This window comes from Gobio gobio (genome assembly GCF_949357685.1).
Source record: "Gobio gobio genome assembly, chromosome: 1".
In the NCBI taxonomy this organism is placed as follows: domain Eukaryota; kingdom Metazoa; phylum Chordata; class Actinopteri; order Cypriniformes; family Gobionidae; genus Gobio; species Gobio gobio.
Genome location: NC_137097.1, coordinates 65,839,952 through 65,857,005, shown reverse-complemented (window position 1 = coordinate 65,857,005; position 17,054 = coordinate 65,839,952). Strand labels below are relative to the sequence as shown.

The following is a 17,054-nucleotide window of genomic DNA, read 5'->3' as shown; positions in this document are numbered from 1 at the left end:
GGAACATCCCACAAGAGCTGTAGTTTTGGAGATGCTCTGACCCAGTCGTCTAGCCATCACAATTTGGCCCTTGTCAAACTCGCTCAAATCCTTACGCTTGCCCATTTCTCCTGCTTCTAACACTTCAACTTTGAGGACAAAATGTTCACTTGCTGCCTAATATATCCCACCCACTAACAGGTGCCGTGATGAAGAGATAACCAGTGTTATTCAGTCAGTGGTCATAATGTTATGCCTGCTCAGTATATACATACATGGCTTGACAATAACACCCGCCAACCTGCCAAAAGCAGGTGTATTTCAGCAGTAGCGTGTAACGCAGTCACTACTAGCCACTTTGGCAGGTGTACATTATTTAAATTGCAATCTTTTAAAAAGGCATCTGAAATAATAAACGAATGTAGTGTTGTCAAAAATATAGATTTTTCGGTATTGATACTGAAACGCTTCCAATAACCCCATTCCCAATTACTACCAAGTACTTTAAAAGTATGTTGTATGCTAGTATATTATCCTTTATTTAACATCACACAAAGTCATATTTGTGGTCCAAATATACATCTAATTATTCATTATCAGCTGCTAAAAGTTTATAACCATTAATAATAGTATGTTTGGGTCATGACATCATAGTTTTGTACCATCAATTTTTCATTTGCAAAGTACATGCTTTCACCACAGTAATAGTTAGTTATTGGAGAATATGGAGAAGTGAATTTGACTATTGCAGTAGAAAAGCAAACAAATAATGTTCTGAAATGAGAAGCTTGTGACTCTACAGGGGTGTGTGTGTGTGTGTGTGTGTGTGTGTGTGTGTGTGTGTGTGTGTGTGTGTGTGTGTGTGTGTGTGTGTGTGTGTGTGTGTGTGTGTGTGTGTGTGTGTGTGTGTGTGTTAGAGAGACTGAGAAAATGTGCTGGACTTTGACCTTAACTGTCATTGTGTACAGAGTCAGCTCACGCCTATTACGCACACATGCTTAAATTTTCTCCTTTTATTCTATTTTATTTTTTTGTTAAGCAGTATATTTTCACTTTCAACATGTTAAATATTTTTGAGTATAATCTAGCTATATTTCTATTTATGTCAATGTATCTGAATTCACCCTAAACATTGCACTTGCAGAAGCATATTGCATCTCATATATTTATTGTATTTAAGTATACAGTTTTTCCCCTTCTCACTACAATATGAATTCTGGACGTTTCATGGCAAGTTCACATTTGAATCCCTTTGCTTTGCATGATACACAGCAGTTAGATATATTTACTTTACTTTACAGACATGCAGGCGAATGGATCTCTTTAATGACTATAATGACTATTTGTATAAACTTACTAGTTTTGCGATAGGGGATAATCAGTAGCCTAATCCTAATTTTTGTAGAATATTACAAAATTATTCAATACAATTAAATATAAATAAAATAAAAACTTCAAACTTCAAATAAATAAATACAAATTAAATACTATTAAAAGTGTAATCATTTATTCTATTTAGTTTTGAGTTCCCCGTCGGTGCAGAAACAACGATGACGCAAATGATGTGCGCCAGAGAAGTGCAGTGTTGACATGCGTCAGTTGGTGCCAGTTACACTATGGTCATTCATATATTCTCTGATGATAATCCGTTTTACTCTTGTATGTATTCCCCACTCTTTTTTCTAACATAAATCGCCATTAACGCAAATTAAATATCGTCGTAAAGGAAAATAAAACAGGCGGAGCACCGATGATTGTGCAGCGTCATATCAACAACATCAATAGGAAATGGGGATTGTTTACCTTTTCAATCGGTTTTTGATTACGAGGATTTTTGATTAAAATAAGGTATGTGTCCACCATCATGTTTAAGTAAATACTTTTTATAGTTTATATTAATTACGGTCTTTTATATGGTTTTATTTGATTAGATATAGGTAATTTAGGCATTTAATAATTACACAACTGCCATAGTGTTCTATACTTCAACTTCTATAGGAGTGTATCTTCAGCGAATATTTTGTTGTTGTTGATTGTATGTTAATAGCTTAAAACATAATGTTGCCATGATGTTGATTGCCATACCATGTGCTAGATGCAATTTAATTTTAAGCTTAGAGGTAACCAGATTAAGTAAGTTAGCATTAATGGACGTAAAGTAGGTTTCAGATCATTATAATGTGAATAACAGATAGTGACGCCAGCTTGCAATGCTCTTGTGATTCAGTAGATGTCAAAGCTAAATGTCGCCCTGGAGGACGAGGAGAAGGAGAAAGAGGAGAGATGTCCTGCTGCTGCCAATGACACCCCACACTGCTTACAGAGGTCTGTATTAAATACCATTTCAACTTTAGATAAAAAAATATATTTTAATTTACTGTAGTTTGCATGTATAATTGTGAAAGAATTATCATGTCTTTTCTTGAGCTTTATATGTTTGCAAATTCAATGTATTTATTTTCAAAGCACTTTATTACAAACAAAAAAAAATACAACTAATTTGCTGTACAAATTAAGGCTGGAATACACTGCACGACTTCTGAATCTGAGCCGATTTTAAATCACTAGGCATCACACACTTGCCGACTTTGTAAATAGAGGGAAAACTGGGCATCATACACTAAATGACTGAGGATCACACACTACCAAGGTCAAGTCAAATCACCTTTATTTATATAGCGCTTTTTACAATGCAGGTTGTTTAAAAGCAGCTTCACAGTGTTAAACAGGAAAATAATGCAACAGAATTTGATTTGACTGTGCAGCCACTCTGGAGAAAACGGTGATGTTATCAGCTCATTTCAATTATCATACAGTGACAATGTGGGCAGATCAGTAATTTAGTTGAAAATGTATTTGAATATTTAGTTGAATATTTAGTGTCCCCGACTGAAGATGCCAAGCTAAAGGTGACAGTGGCAAGGAACCAAAACCCCATCAGGTGACATAATGGAGAAAAATAGACCTAGGGAGAAACCAGGCTCAGTAAGGGAGCCAGTTCTCCTCTGGCCAAAGAACAAACAGCGTATGATTATTATTCTGGCAACCTAACAGGTCAGAAGTCAGATTGGATCGTAATATTCAAAGATCGGAGTCATCACGGCGGAGACGGGTTTAGTGAGGATGCCGTGTCGATGAGGCAATTTTAGCGGTAGTCTAATTGACTCGGTCTCTGCAGACACTTCAGGGTCATGTGTTGGTCTTCTCTGGGCGCAGGTGCACCATCTGATCTGGATACGGCCTGGATCCGGCTGACTGCAGTAAACCTTGTGATAAAACAGAGAGACCATCATTAGCGTAGATGCCATTCTGCCGATGATGTAACGAGTACATCAGGTGTTATGGGAAGTGTTCCCGGTTCCGGCTCACCTAGTTAATGCAGCCTAACAATCATTTAACTGATTTGAATAATATAAATTGATAATGTTGTGTATGCCATAGTAAAGAGATGTGTTTTTAGGGGACCAAAGTTTTTTTTTTGAAGGGGAGCGGGGTGGGTCTTTTTATTTTAAGGCAAGGCAAGTTTATTTGTATAGCACATTTCATACACAGTGGCAATTCAGACTGCTTTACAGAAATGAAATTAAAATATTCGTAAGTGAATAAAATAAAAAATATATATAGTATAAACCCCTATCTGGAGTGGAAGAAAATGGAGAGTCAGGTTTACTTTAAAAATATTTGTCAGGTATATAACAGTACCCAGTACCCGAATTATTTAAAGACATTAAATAATTAAAGGATTAAAATGGATTTAAGCTAATAAAGAAGAAATAAGAGTATGATAAAAGTTGTTGCCAACATAGTTGTTATCCATTTAAACTCTTTGTAAATAATATTTTATTTAAAAATATGCTCACATTCACTCGTTTGTATGTCTAATATGTCCACAAAAAAAAAGAATTATAAATATTGATAGCATTATCAAATGATAGCATATTTAAATGATAGAATTAAATGATAGTATATTTTCAATTCAAAATGGCTGAATTACATTAAAAGGAGTAGTTTGCAACACTGTATGTGACTGTGGGTCGAAAAAAATCCATGATAAAACAGCTAAATGATTAGCTAGTTATATCTCATCACACACGCACGCACACGCTCTTTCACCGTCAAAACTAAAAGCGTTGCATTGGAATTCACATTCATCTTCATCGAACATTAAGCTCCGCCTTCATTGATCTGATTGGCCTTCATTTTGACACTAGCGCTGAAGGCAAGCCTAAAAATTTTACTCTTTAATTGTCTGTCATCCTAACAACAAACAGAGCGGTGCGTAATCGAGAGCAGCATTAAGAAATATCATACATTGACAATTTGGCCAGTTCCAATTAATGGGGAGACTTGTCCTCCTCAATGCCTATGGTGTGCGGCCCTGCATCGGCTCAAAATATCAAACATGTTTGATATCCTCCAACTTGATGGAATCAAACTTTGAAGCTTTGAGTCTGCGACTATCATACTCTACACGGCTCTGACTTTCGGCTTGTCCAGTCTGTAAATCGGGGCAAAAGTTGTGTAGTGTATTCCAGCCTTCATGTATAAACTCTTGCATTGTGACATTTTGCCCCACAGATTGAATTTGGAACCATCCGTCATCGCTTTGGAGACAAGCCCCTCCCCTTCTAGCAATGGAGCAAACCTCCTGTCGTTGCCATGGGAGATAGTTACCCAGATAGCCTCACATCTCCCAGCACAGTGTGTCATTAATGTGCTGCCACAGGTAATCATTTCCAAATAAAAATCAAAAGTATAAATCTTTTGTAACATTATGATTGCCTTTACTGTCACTTTTGATAACATTAACCCTCTGGGGTACTTTGGGTCAAAAATGACCCGAAGCGTTTTTATAGCCGTAGCTTCATCGGAATGGTCCGAAACTTGGTGACTTTATTGGTACTTGGTATATGAACACCCAAAAAAATTGGGGACAGGATTTGAAAAGTCTAAGTGGTCGTAAAAAAAATAGTCACACTCAGGACCTTCGGGCCAAAAATTACCCCCATTGGAAATGAATGGGAAATTGGCAAAAATACGAAAATACAGAGTTTTTTGTGCATACAATCTACAAATCAGCCAGGATGCAGAAAAAAAGGACTCAGCAGTGAAGGGGTGAATCTCTAAAACATCAAGAGATCAAAACAGACAAAAAAACTCACACACAAAAACTTTTTTTGTCTGTTTTGCACTCTTGATGTTTTAGAGATTCACCCCTTCACTGCTGAGTCCTTAAATACTCTGTATTTTCATATTCTTGCCAATTTCCTATGGTGGTCATTTTTGACCCGAAGGTCTTGAGTGTGACTATTTTTTTTTACGACCACTTAGACTTTTCAAATCCTGTCCCCAATTTCTTTGGGTGTTCATATACCAAGTACCAATAAAGTCACCAAGTTTCGGACCATTCCGATTATTTAATTTTTTTTTATAAAACGCAAGATCCACTATAGTGGTAAAAATGTGCTATTGCGTGATAAAAATGCTCAATGTGTCCACTGGATGGCACCGACCTCATTAAAAAAATTGCTTTCATGAAGCCTAGGCTTGACTCTAAAATGAAATACAGCTTTAATAAATAAAAAAAAAAATTATATATATATATATATATATAATTTTTTTTTATTATATTCAATGGGAAAAAATGGGCCATAATTATTGCATAAATATTAATTATAAATCATAAAATTATCTCAAAACACCAAAAAAGAAAAGAAAAAATATTATTGAACAAAAATATATTTCATTGATTTTTCTCAAATCTTTTTTATTTTAATCCCGCCCTCCGGGTAATTTTTGACCCAAAGGTCCTGAGTGTGACCCATAAATGAAGTACCCCAAAGGGTTAATGCATCCTTGCTGAATAAAAGTATTAATTTATTAATTTTTTTAACAAGCTCTTGAATGATAGTGTACATCTCATTATCATGTATGCCTCTTTCTCTATGGTTAGGTATGTCAGACGTTGGGAAAGATTGGCGAGGATCGCGTGATGTGGCAGCTGAGGGCTCAAAAACTCTCAGGTCCCAAAACACTATTCCCAGTCGGGCCAAAGGAGGATTTTGATTGGCCCAAGGCCTGCTTGGAAATGGAGCAGCTGATTGGCTGCTGGACGGGGCAGGAGAATCGGGGAGAGGGAGAGAGACATGTAGAGGCGGTTGGCGGGGTGAACGGTGAAGTGCCGTTAGCCGAGGGGAACTTGGAAGAGATGCAGCTGGACGTTGCTGTAAATGTTGCAGCGGAAGCAGGAGATGAAAATGTGCAATCCCAGAATGCCCCTGATAGTCCCCATCTTAGTGAGCCCTCCGACACTTCTTCACCCTTGGAGCACATCATCCTTCCATCTGGCCACATTGCAGATGTGAATTGCGTCCTCCTGCTGGGTGGAGCAGGGGCGTTATGCGCCTCCGGCTCTAGGGACAGAAACGTGAACCTCTGGGACCTTCGAGAGGGCTCCAGAGGGACCTTAATGCATACTCTAGCGGGACGTGGCACCATTAGTACCCACCGGGGCTGGGTGTGGTGCCTGGCAGCGAGCGGACCCCTGCTGGCCTCAGGCTCGTTCGACAGCACCGTGAGGCTCTGGGATCTTGACGCAGGAGGAGCAGAACGGGGACTCATCCAGTGTAAAGCTGCTGTGCTGTGTCTGTCCTGCGAGAGAGACATGGTGCTGGCCGGATCACATGATCAGAAATTAAGCATCTTTGACACCCGAGGTGAGTTACCGCTGCTGTTTCGAAATACAGCGTCTACGGGAGTGATATTTCTCTCTTTTCACTGCCGTTATCAATCTCACTCCATTTTTTCCCTCTTTTTGAAAGTGTTGAAATCTCTATTGTGGCATTTTTCTTTTGCTATTTGATAGGGGTGGGAGAAAAGATCGATGCATCGCGATTCGTTATCTAACGATTCAGAATCGATTCTCAAAAATTCAGAATCGATTCTGTGTTCAATTCAAACAGCCACTTCACCACTGTGCGCGCGCAGAACAACCCGTTGATAGGCGAACGTTCGTATGCTGGTGAATTGGCTTCGTTTTAAGATAAAATGGACAAACTACGACCTGCTCAGGGGCGTCGCACTCGTGGGGACACTTTTCCCGGTGAGAGGGTTCAACACCCGCAGTTTTGCACAGACGTCTTACAGCAGTCGCTCCTCCGTTTCTCTGGCCGCTGTGTCTGCGCTCGCCTCCCCATTTCAAAAATGTATTTTGCTTATTAAATGCAAAGTTTTTAATTTCAAAAGCATTTCTAAATTATGTTCATATTTCCAACAAACGAAATTCGGAGCCAAAATAGCGAAGTGGTGCTCAAGTGGGCTATATATGGCGCTTTCCTTGCCTTTAATGCTTAATAACACTCCTATGTCTCCGATGCGTGGCCGGGACATAAACCTACAAACATTCGTGGCATCATTTTTGGAATGACTTATTGAATATTGCTGAACTACTGCACAATGTTTCAAATGAATGGGAAATTCTGAACAAAGACTTCGTTTTGGCGAGTGATTCGTTAAATGTCTCTAACATGACTGTTGCAACTCGGCAAGTTTTTCCCCATGTGAGATGTTATGCGCGCACACTGAAATTTGGCTTCTCAGCGAGCGCTAAAGTTGTTTTTCTTCTGCTTTAACCTATGTTTTAAAGATTTTTTTGTGGCTCTAACCAAAGTAAACTTTTTATTCTTAATGATTGTTCTTTGCAATTGTATGTCTTACTATGTTTCATTAGAGCTTGTTAATCTTGAATATAACTTTGTTAATAAAATAAAAGTATTGAAAGAAATCTTCATAATCATTCTTAATATGGCAATACTGTCAAACAGATATTCTAACTTAAAACAAAACGCATATTAGCTCCAATTTTGGTTAAAATGTAAAGTTCATGTTTTTGCACAGCAGGATAATTAGTTACCAAAAATGTGTGTTAAGAATCGTTTTGGGAATCGGATCGAATCATTAAGTGCCTTAAGATTCCCACCCCTACTATTTGAGCAAATGGGTTCGGTTCGTTTCTAGTGTGAAAGCATTTTCTGTATGGTTCGTACTTTCAGACCATTTACAGGAAGTTCCTGTTTATGTTTAAATGTTATAATGTTATTTTTAAATTCAATCTAGGCTACATTGATTATGAAAAGTGAAAAGATGCGCAATATGTCAGAAGGTCAGAAAAGATTTTTGTACAGAATTGAAATTTTGTATGATTTTGCTTAGAAAGCCTTTCTTTAATGTAAATTTTGTTTCGTATAAATTGTATCTTAATTTTAATCAACGTTTAATCAGAGAATTGCCTGGATTTAATAAATAAGAAGCGTCTCAAATACACCGAAACTCAGCAGGCTACTTGTCTCACAAACATGAGAAATATGTGTATATAAAGCTTGAAATGTCCACTTTTAAAAGTAACGAAAAGAAAATAGTCAAGCAATGCGCACTGTTCAATAGTGGCAACGGTATGCGTCCGTTCATTCATTCTTGTCAAAGACGCTGACGTCAGACGCACGTCCGTTTACAAACCAATCAATGTCCAGATGCCGCCCACATAGATGATGGCGAGTGGACGCATTCTTTAGTGCGCTCGCATAATTGCAATGTGAAACCAAACCAAAACTAACCAAATGTATCAAAACATGAACTTCGGTTCGGACCTTGGTGCGGACTTTCAGGAGTGAAAACGCCCTTAGTTTCTTATTTAGACTATAATTTCATAAAAACAAACATTTACCATATTAATAAAAACCCATTAAAATTATAGTTCACCAAAAAAAAATTAATTCTGTCATAATATACTCGTTATAATGTAATAAATTCTATGTTTTATCAAATAAAATATTTATATACTTATAGTATATAGCTGTATTTTTTGTAACGTCTATTTGATATTTTCCCATTTAACACAATAATGACTTTAAATTATCTTTTGGTTGTAATTTCTCAGCCAAAGTTAACGACTGATTCATTTGCGATTAGATTAATTAATCGCCACAACGTGCAATTAATTAGATTAAACATTTGAATCATTTGACAGCCCTAATGTATTTGCATTTTTTTTTTATTTTTTTTTTACATCAAAGCTTGTGCACTTTACACTCAAAAATGACAGAATAAAAACTCCTGTTCACCACATAGGCCACAAGTCCACTTCCTGTAAAATTAAACCACCAATCGAAGGCGTCAGTTAGATCAGGGGTTTTCAAACAGGGGTCCTCCAGAAAGTTATAAGGGGTCCCCAGAAAATTTCAGAGACTAAAAAGACAAAAGTCTACTGAATATTCTAACTGTTTCATTTCTGTTTCATGTTTCTCTCCTTTCTTGCAGTATATATTGCAGAATTGTATATGTTTGCTTTGTATCTTAAGTGTGTTTTTCTCTCTATAGTCCCCTTTATCTCGCTCACTGGGGTTGTAAGGCAGTACGTAAGCTGCTTACATACATTTATTGTGAAAGTTGCTTATACAAATAATTTTTAATTGAAAATGTTCTTTTTCAGGTTTATACATCCAACATCAATAGTCAATTTAAGTTGGGAAACAATATGTTGTATTTATAATGTCAAACTTACTATTTATCTGACAGTTTAAATGTTTTTTCGTGCATAAAAATAGATGGATTTTAGGAAGGGGGTCCCTCATAAAGGTTCAGCATTTTTGGGGGTCCTTGGCATCAAAAAGTTTGATTCGAAAGTTAGATCATCTTTTTTTAAAGTAATACTATTATTCAGCAAAGATGCATCAAATTGACAGTAAAACATTTATAATGTTACAAAATATTTCTATTTCAATTAAATGCAGATTTTTCAAAACTTTCTCTATCAAAGAAACAAATATTTTAAGCGGCACATCTGTTTTCAACATTGATAACAATAAGAAATGTTTCAGTTGAAACTTCATTCAAACTGTGAAGTCCAGTCGGACACTATAAGATGATTGGCACGTGTCAATTCAATTCAATTAAAATTGATTTGTATAGCGCTATTCACGATACATATTGTTTCACAGCAGCTTCACAGAAAATGCATCTACATTACAATTTAAATTAATTTGTACATGTTATGCATTTCAAAAATGCACATATACAAAGCACACAGATTAGCTAACTATCTATTATTAATCAATATAATAACTATGGCACAGAAATAAGAATACATGTTGTTAATGATTAGGGTGTATGATGATAACGTGTCCATTGGTGCTGTAATTGTTTGCCTACTGTCATTTATGTGATACAGCTGCAGATCCATTGGTCAAGAGTCTTCGTCTCCACGGTGATGCTGTGTTGTGCCTGGCGTCAGATGACCAGTACATCTTATCAGGCAGTAAAGACAAAACGGTCGCTCTGTACGACCGCAGGGCGGGGAAGCTCCTGCAGAGAGTTCAGGTGTGCACACACGAGCTAAAAATGGCAGAATAAAGGGCAGCTGTTACACTCTTGTTCCTCTTTGCCTGTCTACAGCTGAGCACCTACCTGTTGTCGATGTGCTACAGCGGTCTCCAGGTGTGGGCCGGGGACAACCGTGGACTCGTGCACAGCTTCTCCATGCACAACAGCTGCCTGATGCCCATATCCAACTTTAACATCCACCGGTCCCTGGTCACAGGCGTACACTCTTCTCCGGGTACTCTCTACACCTGCTCCTCTGACCGCACTATCAAGGTAAGGCATCCGACAGCTCAAAATATGTTTTATTGACGTTTATCCAAGGTTATCGGCAGCCCACGTCTCTTATTCCACGCAGATCCACCTCCCATGTGCTCCACCACAGACGCTGTGCACCCTTCACCATCAGGCAGGAGTTAATGGGGTATGAAGACATATTTAACCGTGATTTTTCTCTGTATTGATTCCTAAAACAATCCAAAATCTTATATTTTATACACTACTGTTCAAACGTTTGGGCACAGTAGGCATTTAAAAAAAGAAAAAAGAAATAATCATTATATTTAGTGAGGATGCATTAAATTGATCAAAAGTGACAGTAAAGACATTTATAATGTTACAAAGTTTCTATTAAATGCTGTTCTTTTGAACTTTCTATTCATCAAATAATGAAAACATGTTTCTTAATCATCATATCAGAATGATTTCTGAAGGATCATGTGACACTGAAGACTGGAGTAATGATGCTGAAAATTCAGCTTTGATCACAGGAATAAATTATGTTTTAAAATATATTCATATACAAAACAGTTCTTTTAAATTGTAATAATATTTCACAATATTACAGATTTTCCTGTATTTTTGGTCAAACAAATGCAGTCTTGGTGAGCAGAAAAACATAAAAATAACATCGTAATGCTATTTTATCACTGTATATTATTGTATATACTTGCTGTTATCTTTGATGGATAGTCAATTCACACCTTTATTTCATAAAAGAGAACATAAATAAGGGGGCCATTTACACAACACCGTTTTCAACTAAAAACTTTTGATGTGTTTTGGCCATTCATTTACACAACAACAGCGTTTTTGGGGTCTGAAAAAACAAACAAAGTGCAAGTTTTTGAATATGATATGTTATCGTCTTTGTGTAATCTACAAAAATGGCCATAGACTGTAAAAAAATATGGACGTTGTGTCCGTGGCGTCACCCATAGGATTCTGAAGAGCAGTTTTGAAGCGTAAAGTAGGGTCGAGCTGGCCGTTGCCATCTTGGCTCCCGGATAACAGAAAACGGGCAAAGAGGCGGGACGTGGGCGGAGCTGAGGTGACGTGTCCACCTGTCACTCAAAGTGGCCACGTCCTTAATTATGCAGGACTTTAAGGCTTTATATAATATAAACGAATGAGTTATAAAAAAATTCACCCCTTTCACAGTTGCCATGAAGAGCAAAATTAGCCGTATAGACCAAAACCATAATGTGTACCAGACTGTAAACATGTTTTTTTCTGCTGTAAAGTTGCGCATTTTACCATGAGCTCAATGAGATTCTGCTCCTCCTGGAGCCTGTCGATGAATTGCAGTTTTAAGTCACTTCCGTATTGGCTTTAAAGGGATACTCCACATTTTTTCATATTAAACTATGTTATTCCCTTAACTAAGATGAGTTGATACATACCTCTCTCGTTACACGAATAGTTGAACGACCAAGTATGGCGCAGTAAAAAGTCTCGCCTGAAAAATCTCCCTGAGGGTGAGGGGGAGAGGATTTTTCAGGCGTGACTTTTTACTGCGCCATACTTGGTCGTTATAACTATTCGTGTAACTGTATTTAAATAGGGAAAACGTGGAGGTGTTTGGTCGCTTCTAACTTGATCTCTGTTTGGTACCTAATGAATGAACTGGGCTTAGTGGGCTAAGCAAAGTGCTATCAAAATGTCACCGCGCGTCAGAGCGATTAAGTGCATGCACTGAGACGAGAGAGGTATGTATCAACTCGTCTTAGTTAAGGGAATAACATAGTTTAATATGAAAAAACGGCGGAGTATCCTTTAAAGAGAAACTGCGGGAGGTTGACTGGAGGTACAGCGTTTGAATCGTTTTCATGGGTCTGTGTGAGCGGGGATCGTTTTGACAACGTTGTCGTTGGTACGTGAAAAAAACTAAGGAATAACTTTTTTTTTAGTACATCGTTGTCGTGTAAACCTACCCTAAGTGTATTATTCTGAGTTGAGACTTGTGACTTTTTCTCAAATGATATCCTAAAATATATAATGTTGTTAGTACTGGTAATTTGCACCTCGATATTCAGATTTCCGTCATTATTTATTACATCACGCTAGATATGATCGTGCCTATTTTTAATAATCCAGCGAATAAATTTTTTTTTTTTTTTACTCAAATGAATAAATCAATACAAAATAAGCTTCACAATATGTAAGACTTGAATTAAAAAAAGACTCAAAACACATATAAATCTGATTGGATGAGCCAAGTGTCAAAGCCATTATAAAATAGATATGCCGTGGTATGGTTGCACATACACATTTCTATATTCTGTGTCTGTACTGCCATGCATAAATAAAGTCTCGTCATTTTTCTCTCCCCAGTTAAGTGTTGAAGGAGGAACGCTGGCCATCGCTTCTGGTGACATGAACGTGGAGGTTTGGAGGCTCCGCGTGTGAGAGTTTAAAAAGCCTTTCTATGCAGGGAACAACATTCATGTGCTGCTTTTATTGGGGAAAAGATCCAAACCAATGTTTTAGGTGTCCGATACATGTTTCAAGAAACAAAAACTTGACATTCCCAGACGAGTTGTCTATGAAGAGGTCGCACTATGATAGCACACTAAACATTTCAGTGCCTCGTAACACAGGAACACCGTCACTGTTTTCCTTACAACTTACATTATATTTGTTTCCAGTTCGCTTGTGTGATCATTACATATAAAATTGATGTTAACAACATACATGGACATCTACAGTATAATACAGTAGAGTTATCATTATAAATCAGTGTTTAGCTCCCTAGATGTGTATTACACAAATAAGGAAATCGGTTTTAATCGGTGTACAGTAAAAAAGAGGCACCGTGCTTTAAATTAAATGCACTTAGTGAACACTTTTAAGACCAAAACAAACTATATAGTCTAGTTTAAAAATGTCCATATTTATGAATTATTTATAATCTCTGCAGACAGTGCTGTGGCGCTGCTCTGTGACTGACTGACTGAATGTCCTGTGATCAAAATCTCTGTTTTTTTTTTTTTTGCTGATTGTTTTTTTTCAAAAGCTTTATAAGTGTACAATTTGATTATTGAGTTGGAATTGTCAAGGTGTCATTTCAAGACTGCAAATAAAAAGCACTGTTCACAGCAGAACGCACGTCTTCTTGTCTTTGAACGGGTTGGAGGACGCGGCGATCCCGGTGAGCAGCGGATCGGCTCTCCTGTGCTCCTGACAGTACTGAACAATCTGCTCTGCTGCGGCCGAAATCTGACAGATACACATGCCAACATATGCATTACATTACAGACATTTACATCATCTTATATTCTGTGGAAAAAGGAAAGTAAGGGACTACTCATGTTCTGTCATTTAATTACAGTTCTGATGTAATTGCATTGAATACTGTATAGACTATAGCAGGGGTTTTCAAACTTTATGATGCCAAGGACCCCCAAATATGATGAACCTTAAAGGATTAGTTCACTTTTTAGATAAACTTTTGCTGATAATTTACTCACCCCCATGTCATCCAAGATGTCCATGTCTTTCTTTCTGCAGTCGAAAAGAAATTAAGGTTTTGGATGAAAACAGTCCAGGGTTTTTCTCCATATAATGGACTTCAGTGGGCTCCAAACGGTTCAAGGTCCAAATGACAGTTTCAGTGCAGCTTCAAAGGGCTTTAAACGATATCAGATGATGAATAAGGGTCTTATCTAGAGAAACGATCAGTTTCTGTGAGAAACCGAGCAGTATTTATGCTATTTTGACCTCACTTATAGCGGAAGTTATGGCGAAGCTCAGAGATGATCACGTTCGTCTGAAAAGAGGTAAATAATAGCATAAATACTGCTCGGTTTCTCGCAGAAACTGATCGTATCGCTAGATAAGACCCTTATTCATCATCTGGTATCGTTTAAAGCCCTTTGAAGCTGCACTGAAACTGTCATTTGGACCTTGAACCGTTTGGAGCCCATTGAAGTCCATTATATGGAGAAAAATTCATTTTCAATTCAGGTTTTCATCCAAAACCTTAATTTCTTTTCGACTGCTGAAAGAAAGACATGGACATTTTGGATGACATGGGGGTGAGTAAATTATCAGCAAAGTTTATATAAAAAGTGAACTAATCCTTTAATGAGGGACCCCCTTCCTAAAATCCATCAATTTTTTTATGTAAGAAAAAACATTTAAATTGTTAGTAAGTGTGACATAAATACAACATATTACTTATAACATCATAAACATAACATTACTTAAATTGGCTATACTTAACGTTGGGTGAATAAACCTGAAGAACATCATTTTCAATTAAAAACTATTTGTATAAGAAACTTTCACAAATGTATGCAAGCACGTACTGCGTTAAGAATAGTGCCTTACAACCCCAGTGAGCGAGATAAAGGGGACTATAGTGAGAAAAACTCACTCATACAAAGCAAACGTACACAATTCTGGAAAGTACGTATAAGGCAAGTAAGGAGAGAAACATTTAGAGTAGACTTTTTGCGTTGTCTTGTTATTCTCTGACATGGGGAACCCTTAGAACCTTCTGGAGGACCCCAGTTTGAAAACCCCTGGACTTATAAAGTAAGTTTACATAATAAAGTAAAATAGCACGGACAAAAACGCAACTGATGTGCATTGTCAGAAGTAGCATAAGCATTTTGAACTGCGATCTTCGTGGAAGCTAGATCATTTACTTTATAAAGTTTTAATAATGCATCAGTAAATAGTGAAATTAACATTAACAAAGATTAATAAACACTTTATAAGTGCAGTTCGTTATTAGTTAATGTTAACTAATGTAGTTAACTGTTAACTAATGACCATTATTCTAAAGTGTTACCAACTAATTTAAATGATTTAGTCAATGTCAAATATTTTGTGTGATTGATTACTTCAAATTTTTTTGAAGATGATCCAAGGTTTTTATTTTTTCAGTGTTTAATGTTAATAACATTTTTAGAATCTGAAGAACCTTATTCCACTTTAAAGAACCTTTGGTGCAATGGAAAAGTTCCACAGAAGCCATGAGATGCCAATAAAGAACATTTATTTTTAAGTGTGTTTTATATATTTTATATTATATTTATTACACTCTAAAAAAATGATGTGTTGAAAATAACCCAAGTTGGGTTTAAAATGGACTAACCCAGCATTTGGGTTGTTTTAACCCAGCATTTGGGTTGTTTTAACCCAGCGGTTGGGTTAAATATTTGCTTAAAACAACCCAATTGCTGGGTTAAAACAACCCAATTGCTGGGTTAGTCCATTTTCAACCCAACTTGGGTTATTTTTAACACAGCATTTTAGAGTGTATGTTATTGTGCTTGGAAGTTGAGGCTATTGTCATTTCAGCCATATACCAAATATACTAGAATGTAAGAAGTGTTGTGGTTTATATGAATGCATCTCACCTTGATTCTCTGAAGTTCTGTCTCCAGTCTCAGCTGCTCCACGGTTCTCCTGGCCTGAAGAACGTTATTACTGCAGTAAACGTCCATCACTCCTGCGCAACCTAGACACTTGCACCCTGGAAAGCATGTGTATCTTACCCTGAGCAGCGAAATATATATTATTATTAGAACTATGAATGCCTGATATAGCAGAAGCTGTAATATTACCTCAAGAGTCCATTTGGTTTGCTGACTAGAGCTCAAATGTTCTTGTTTCAGTGAGGAAGAGCTGGTGTTTTTGGAGGCATTTATATCTCAATGGGATGATGAACCCCTCCGTCCTCCAACACACACACGCGCACACACACACACACACACACACACACGCGCGCGCACACACACACACACACACACACACACACACACACACACACACACACACACACACACACACACACACACACACACACACACACACACACACACACACACACACACACACACACACACACACACACACACACACACACACACACACACACACACACACACACTCTCTCTGCTGGAAGCTTCAAAGGTCCTGTGATGTGGTTGAGTTCTGAGGTCACATCAACAGTGGCAGAAATGTCATGAAAGTTCAGTAGTATTTGATTTCACTCTGGGGGTCATGAAACCTCTCTTGGATGTGTTTAACAGAAGCTTTATCATCCTGAAATACGAGAATATGATATCATGTGGACAGAGTTTGCAGAAAAGTGTGCTCTTATGTAGAGCAATCAATTGCATTGAATCAACTATTCTGTAATTTGTCTCAATTTATAGAATAATGTTATATTACCAAATGCCTATAATAATACATAAAAAGCCAATATAATTGATAGAGCTTGTAAAAAGGAGCCAAAAACGGATTACTTTGCAGGTGCCACTCCTTGCCATATTTTATTAATTCGATAAAAAAACATAAATAATACATGTTTAAGGGTCACTGTATACAAACTATATGACTAAAGCTAGTAAAACGACATACATTTTAATATATACATATTATTATTAATAATAATACACGTTTATTTG

The 17,054-nt window shown here is 37.1% G+C and overlaps 2 protein-coding genes across 3 annotated transcripts; one reads left to right on the top strand and one right to left on the bottom strand.

The window, feature by feature from the left end:
* Positions 1-1,540: 1,540 nt before the first annotated feature.
* Positions 1,541-13,734, top strand: fbxw9 (F-box and WD repeat domain containing 9). Of its 2 annotated transcripts, none has more exons than XM_079831662.1 (8): positions 1,541-1,827; positions 2,210-2,304; positions 4,558-4,705; positions 5,933-6,695; positions 10,205-10,353; positions 10,429-10,629; positions 10,712-10,777; positions 12,967-13,734. In XM_079831662.1, the coding sequence occupies exons 2-8, from the start codon at positions 2,210-2,212 to the stop codon at positions 13,039-13,041; spliced, it is 1,497 nt and encodes a 498-aa protein (XP_079687788.1). In that variant the 5' UTR covers positions 1,541-1,827; the 3' UTR covers positions 13,042-13,734. The 2 variants fall into 2 exon arrangements, with proteins under 2 accessions (XP_079687788.1, XP_079687787.1); XM_079831661.1 differs by having other exon boundaries at positions 1,551-1,827; positions 2,207-2,304.
* gng14 (G protein subunit gamma 14) lies at positions 13,071-16,111 on the bottom strand. Its single transcript, XM_079831682.1, has 2 exons — positions 16,002-16,111; positions 13,071-13,851 (listed from the first exon to the last, which is right to left on the bottom strand). The coding sequence occupies exons 1-2, from the start codon at positions 16,086-16,088 to the stop codon at positions 13,726-13,728; spliced, it is 213 nt and encodes a 70-aa protein (XP_079687808.1). The 5' UTR covers positions 16,089-16,111; the 3' UTR covers positions 13,071-13,725.
* Between the last annotated feature and the right edge of the window lie 943 nt (positions 16,112-17,054).